This window comes from Staurois parvus, unplaced genomic scaffold (assembly GCF_062004578.1).
Source record: "Staurois parvus isolate SC_StPar_1 unplaced genomic scaffold, SC_StPar_1.0 ptg000019l, whole genome shotgun sequence".
Lineage (NCBI taxonomy): Eukaryota > Metazoa > Chordata > Amphibia > Anura > Ranidae > Staurois > Staurois parvus.
Window position 1 is genome coordinate 32,613,891 of NW_028317815.1, and position 6,000 is coordinate 32,619,890.

The 6,000-nt window shown below is 40.4% G+C and overlaps 1 protein-coding gene across 1 annotated transcript in view; it reads left to right on the forward strand.

Annotated features, from left to right (window-relative positions):
- Nucleotides 1-4,961, forward strand: part of UPF2 (UPF2 regulator of nonsense mediated mRNA decay) — a 111,134-nt gene extending 106,173 nt beyond the window's left edge. The window contains exons 22-23 of the mRNA XM_089686335.1: nt 2,985-3,105; nt 4,098-4,961. Of these exons, the coding sequence (XP_089542461.1) occupies nt 2,985-3,105; nt 4,098-4,107 (131 nt within the window). The 3' untranslated portion in view covers nt 4,108-4,961. The remainder of the gene's footprint in view (nt 1-2,984; nt 3,106-4,097) is intronic.
- The last annotated feature ends 1,039 nt before the right edge of the window (nt 4,962-6,000 follow it).

Genomic DNA, 6,000 nt, shown 5'->3' on the forward strand with positions numbered 1-6,000 from the left:
GCCACCCACTTGGTTGAATAGAGTGGGTGCATAACAGCGCAGAAGGAAGTTTTTACAAAAGCCTTTGCTGTTAAATAATCAAATAAATTATCTATCATGCAATGGTGGATTTTGAAGTACAGTGTCTGTCCCAAGGAAGAACAAACAGGAAACCTGTTGGTCTAATGGAAGCAGTAGCTTTTTTTTTTTTTTTTTTTTTTTTTTTTTTTACAAGTAGAAATTGTTTATTGAAAAAAAGATTAGTCAGATGAAAGCAATGCAGCACATTTTCATACAATAAAGCAACAAAGGAAAGAAGTACAGACCATCCGAACCACCATGCATAATCTTGGTGAGGCTTCTGACGGGAGTGACTTTGTGTGGGGGGCCCATGGAACACAGCTCACTTTGGAGGGGTGGGGAGACCCCTGTCTCAGCTCCCCATATCCCTCCTATGTGTAAGCCACCCTGTGCCTGTTTGGGGTACAGGGTGGAATGTCCTGATAATGTGTAGACATGTATAAGTGGGGTGTGGGGGTTGTTCATTGCTTACTGCTATGTGGTGCATCCCATTGTTCTATTGTGTGTCTTGCTTGGGAGCAAACTATTATGGGACTTATGTGTTTGTGTGTATTGGCTTGGTGGGGGGTGTCTATTGGTATGTGTCTCTGGTTCCTAGATTTGGTTTGCCCCGCCCTGTGTCCATATGCAGGGAGGTGGGTTGTTCCCTTGAATGTTTATATCTGGTTATATCTTGTGTCTGTGTTAAAATAAAGCAGTCTATTTCCTGGTTTAATACAAGTCTGGTGGTCTCTAGTCTTGTTTGGTCAGCGGTGGGGTCCATGGTCGCTGTTTGGACAGGGAAGCGGGAGTCTAACGGAAATACCCAAGTGCCGTTGGGATCCGGTTCCGTTACAAGGCCTATATCCAAAAATGTTCAACAAGTATTCTAAACAGATGAGGAAATATGAGCCTTATAAGCCAAATATGGAAGCGGCAGTCAGCGTAGGAGATTGTAAGGTGATCTCAGGATATTCACAAGTCAGTAAGTTAAGTGCCGTTAGGCAGTGTAGTTTCCCAAGTTCAGTTAAAGGGTTAACTTGAACCCCAGGAGTTTATCCAGACAGACCATATTTTAACTAACTTCTTGGTGCAGATCCTACTTGTGCAGGTTAATTTATACATCAGTAAAGTGTTATCAATAGTAGCACACCATAAACCCAAAATAGGGGGCTGAGTTCGACTTTAAAAGGATCTCTCTGCAGGCAGAAAAAAAGTATTAAAAAAAATGTAGACCGCTTAACATAACAACCCAACTCCATCCCATCCAAGAGTATTTTGGGGTCTAAGCTGAGGGTCGAATCACACAGTCTATTAAGGTCAGCTAACACTGCCATCCAGAAAGTTCTAATGGAGGGGCATGTTCATACCATATGTAGAAAGGAACCTATGGAGCAGTGACAATATGTACAGGAAGCTTCAGTTGAATGGGAAAAGATGAGTAGGGAAAAAGGTTTCAGTGGCCTCCACCTGTCTAGTCCACCCATCTAGTGCACCTGTTGTTAATTGGTTTCAGCTGCTTTAGTTTTAATGACATTAACAACCCCCTCTGCTACTTAACTGACCAGATCAATATCCCAGGAGTTTAATTGACTTGATGCTATACACTGATTAAAAAGTGTTCCTTTAATTTTTTTGAGCAGTGTAATTGCTGTTTTTCATCTATATGGGCACACAAGCATAAAGATGCTATTGTGTCCATGTAGCTGCTGTTGTGCCCATATACAGTAGATGCACAGCAGCAACTATATGGACACATCAGCAGCTATGTGGACACAATAGCAGATACAGTATATGGGCACAATAGCAGCTATATGAGCATGATAGCATAAAGATGCTATTGTGTCCAGTATCCTTAAGCCCAGTGACACTACTCTTGCATGCAGTGCTACTTCATGCTGTAGATGCCTCGGTTACCAGGATTAAGAGGCAGAGTGCTGTTGGTATCACTCCGGCTGACATTGCTGCTGAAGGTTTAGAAGGGGCATCGACTTATGGGGCTGACTGCTGCCGCCCTTGCTCTGTTCTTTCTGTGGCTGACGCTATATGCCTGAAAGTAGTTACTATGCTTCCCCTGCTTTTTGATCCATGGCATTTGGAAGCAGGTGAGCAAGCCCAAGCGATCTAGCAGTCATCTGGTCATGATCGACTGGTAGATCGCGGTCCACGGGTTGCCAACCCTGATATTAGATAAACTTCATTAAACGTAAAGTATATGTAAACCTTGTAAAACAACCCATACCGTTTAAAATAGAAGTAAAAGGTCAAACGTTTGTTTATAGCAGGGCTTGTCAAATTTTGCTTAGAATCTAGGAGCCAGCTAAAAAAAAGTTAGGAGCCAGTTTTTTTGAAGGAGGGGTGGGCCATAGTATGCCTGGATTAGCGGGTGTCGAGGGGAGTGTGGAATAGGTCTTCTGCTTAGCGGCGGTGTTTCTGCTGGGGGAGGGTGCACGGGTCAGCGCATTTGTTCATTGTAGGAGTGCATGCTGCGTTTTCCAGCACAGCTATAGAACTGACCATAGTTTTGCTCAATTGCCTAGTGTGGTCAGTTTTTACTAGGAAGCAGAGGGACTGCCAGGAATATCAAGGATTTTACACAAAGCATGCAATACAAAGAGAACAGGATACTTTTTCATATAAGTACATGGTACAGTAGGAACATATCAGGAATATGAAATGTTGGGTTTACATATTTTTTAAGTAATTTATATTTTCCTATAACAATGGGTAAAATTCATAGTTTTGGGGGTTTTTTGTTTTGTTTTTTTGCTTTTTTTTATGCTTTTTTTTTTTTTTTTGAACATTTGTGGATTTATTTTAATAACTGTGGATATGTCGCATGGGCATAAATATGTATAGTTGCCATTACCACAGTACAAAAGTTTCTTCATCTTGTAAAAGAAGTGAACAGATCTATAGAAGTGTAACCTTTCGGTTTTCTGCAGAAATGTTGCAGTCTCTGGCTCAGCGTCCAGCTCCAGCTAATACTAACAGGGAGCGTCGGCCCCGGTACCAGCATCCAAAAGGGGCACCAAATGCAGATCTCATCTTCAAGACTGGCGGCAGGTGAGTGGACATTATATGAATGAACGCACATTTGTCAGTTGCTGTGCTTTTCTGTGTCATGAAATCCGCTTGGATTTTTTTATTTTGCCTGCTTAATTCTAAAATACATGTCAGCTAGTTCTGGCTCAGTCTGTATCTTACCAGCTGATGTTCTTTCTGCTTCTATTAGTACACTGTATCTGAACAGGCCTGATCTGTTGCTCAGATATTGTAGATGTATGAGTGGAAGGGAAGACACCAGTGAAGGAGAATGTGACCATGTTGTCAATACAAGGTCATCTTACACCTGTAAAGCAAGATGCAATGTACTTACCTTTCTGGCAGCCTTCATGTTAAACTCTTGCTTTGCTTTCCACTGGCTGCTGCAGATAGTCAACCTTTCTGTGTGGGTGAAATACCTGCTTTTCTCAGCAAATGCTTTGGTTCTTCCTGCCTATTTATGCATCCTATAATGACATTGCAGCCATTGAGAGAACCAGCAAGGCAAGTATATTTTCTTTTCTTTTAAAGGGATCATTCAAGTGACAAGGTCACTTTTAAAGGAAAGTTTAGGGTTTCAGCTCCAATCTCTAGTCCTCTAAATAACTGAAATTGAACTGCTTCCCCACCTCCAGTGGTGGCAGCCTCCCTCCTGGTCTACAGCCCAGCTGATAAAACCTAGTCTCAGACTGGGGGGTATCCTTTTAAGAGGCAGTAGTGATCGCATGATACACTTTAAGTAAATTCTGCTTTGTGTATATTGTGGAATTTTTAAACATGGATGCTCCAGCAATACAGTCAGTTAAGAGAAAATATAAAGACTGTATGCGTTAAACACTCTTCCTTCATTTCTAAGTGTGCAGAGTACTGTATCAACAGTGTGTTGTTGTGTTTGATCCAGATTCAGAGCCCTCCATGCAGAGTATGTCTGCTACAGTTTTCCTTGGTTAACTTTCAGGTGGGATTTTAACATGGAAAAATTAATTTTATTTTTATTCTCTTTTATTAAACAGGAGACGTTGATTTGGTAACTATCGCCATTCCATTGGGCCCTATACCTGACAACATGGCTAGTGGAGTCCTACAGATATTGTGTGAGATCAGCAGCACATCGCAGCATGTTCAGAGGAGAGTTCGGGACAGTGCTGGGAGCCAGGAGTTGTAGAAACAGCAGCCTCTGCTTCTGTCTGATGTGTCCAGGCTGGAAGCTTCTTCTCAACAGACACACACTCAGAGTGAGCACTACTTGCTGATAAGGCATCACAACGGCCTTACACTGGAAGAGCAGCAGCGAGACAGAAGACTTTATGTAGCAAGCAGTTCAGTTATAAATAGGAAGAGTTTCATTTTTAGTAAAGACAGATTGCAAACCTTAAGATTTGCAAAGTGGGAGACTTTAATGCAAACTATATATTCTTTCCTCTGGTGGGTAGAAGATAAACGCTTCATTGGCAGCTGACCCAATGCACAGAGGCAATAAAGTGGAAAACCTTTTCAGATTGGTGTAAAAAAATAATAATAAAACCTTCGTTTACAGTTGGTTTTTGTTTTTTGTTTTATTTTTTTTTTAGTTTGCATTTAAAAGTAAGTTATAATCATTGTTGCAGAGCTTTAGCCTTCTTTAGGTAAAATTGGGCTCCAATGTCCATTTTTGTTTTCTGTAGCATACAAAGTAGGATACAGTTGTCTCCCATATGGATAGTGGCAAAAAGACAAATCACCTGAAGTGTGTCTTTAAGCACAGCTGGCTTCATATGCCACAGGACACTCGAAGAAAACAAGAAATACAGCAGACTGTGTAAATTGTGTTTATAAAAACTACCTGTGGAGGAAAAACCTTTCTGCTGACTGGTGAATAAATCTGATGTTTTTCTGTTTCTCTTAGTTTTAGTCTATTTTTTCTTTTCCCCTCCGTACTGTAAATATACCACCGATAACACAGAACATATGTATGCCTGTCTTTTTGTTGTGTGTATGTATGTATGTATATATGTGTGTATGTATATGTATGTGTATATATATATACATACATACATTTTTATTACAGCTTTTTTTGGGGTATTTGTGCATGTTGGAGAGTTGAAATAAAATATACCTGTTTAGTTGTCCAACAATAATGTTGCACGATCTTCACCAGCTCAAGAAACCTTTTGCCAGCGCTTTAATAAAGTGTTGTATTTGTTCATATTCACTTTTTCACTTCACTTTTTTGTGATTCTCAGCCTATTGTATATTTAAATTCATGATTTCTTTCTTTTCTATTAAGGGACATAGGAAGTCATTAACTTTGGCTTATACTGCTGCGTACAGGTGAATTGGACATTGGCAAACGAAAAAAAAAAAATGTAGAACAACCTGGAATAACCCCTACTAATTCTAACATGTCTGAAGATATTTGCTAGTGTCTTTGAAGGAGGTTTTTTTTTTTTTTTTTTTTTCCAGCTCTACTGTTAAAGGATAAGTTCACCTTTTGAGAACATGCTACATGTTCCATCCGTTATTAGGGTGGAACATGTAACTTGTTCCCGCTTCTGCAGCCTCTCCTGGATCCCCCTTCTAATTCTGTCAGCAGGCTGGGGATCTTCTCCCTGTACACACTGTCATAATTTTTATTTTTTATTTTTTTTTTAAAAAGGCAGCTGTGCAGGGTTCTGCCCACTTGTCTGTACCATTCATTCGTTCACAGAGTTTTGTGAATGGGAGAATTACAACTACCGTCAGCCATTGTGGCTGAAGGCTTGCTCTTGGTAGTTCATTGATCCTTCCTGTCATTCAGTAACTGCCTGCAACATACGGGATATGGGCAGACAGTCTGCAGGAGCCTGAGATTGCACCCGTAATCAGCAATGCTTTATGGGCACCTAATTAAAAAAAAAAAGAAAAAATGCATTTTTTGCAGATAAAGAAAAGTGCATT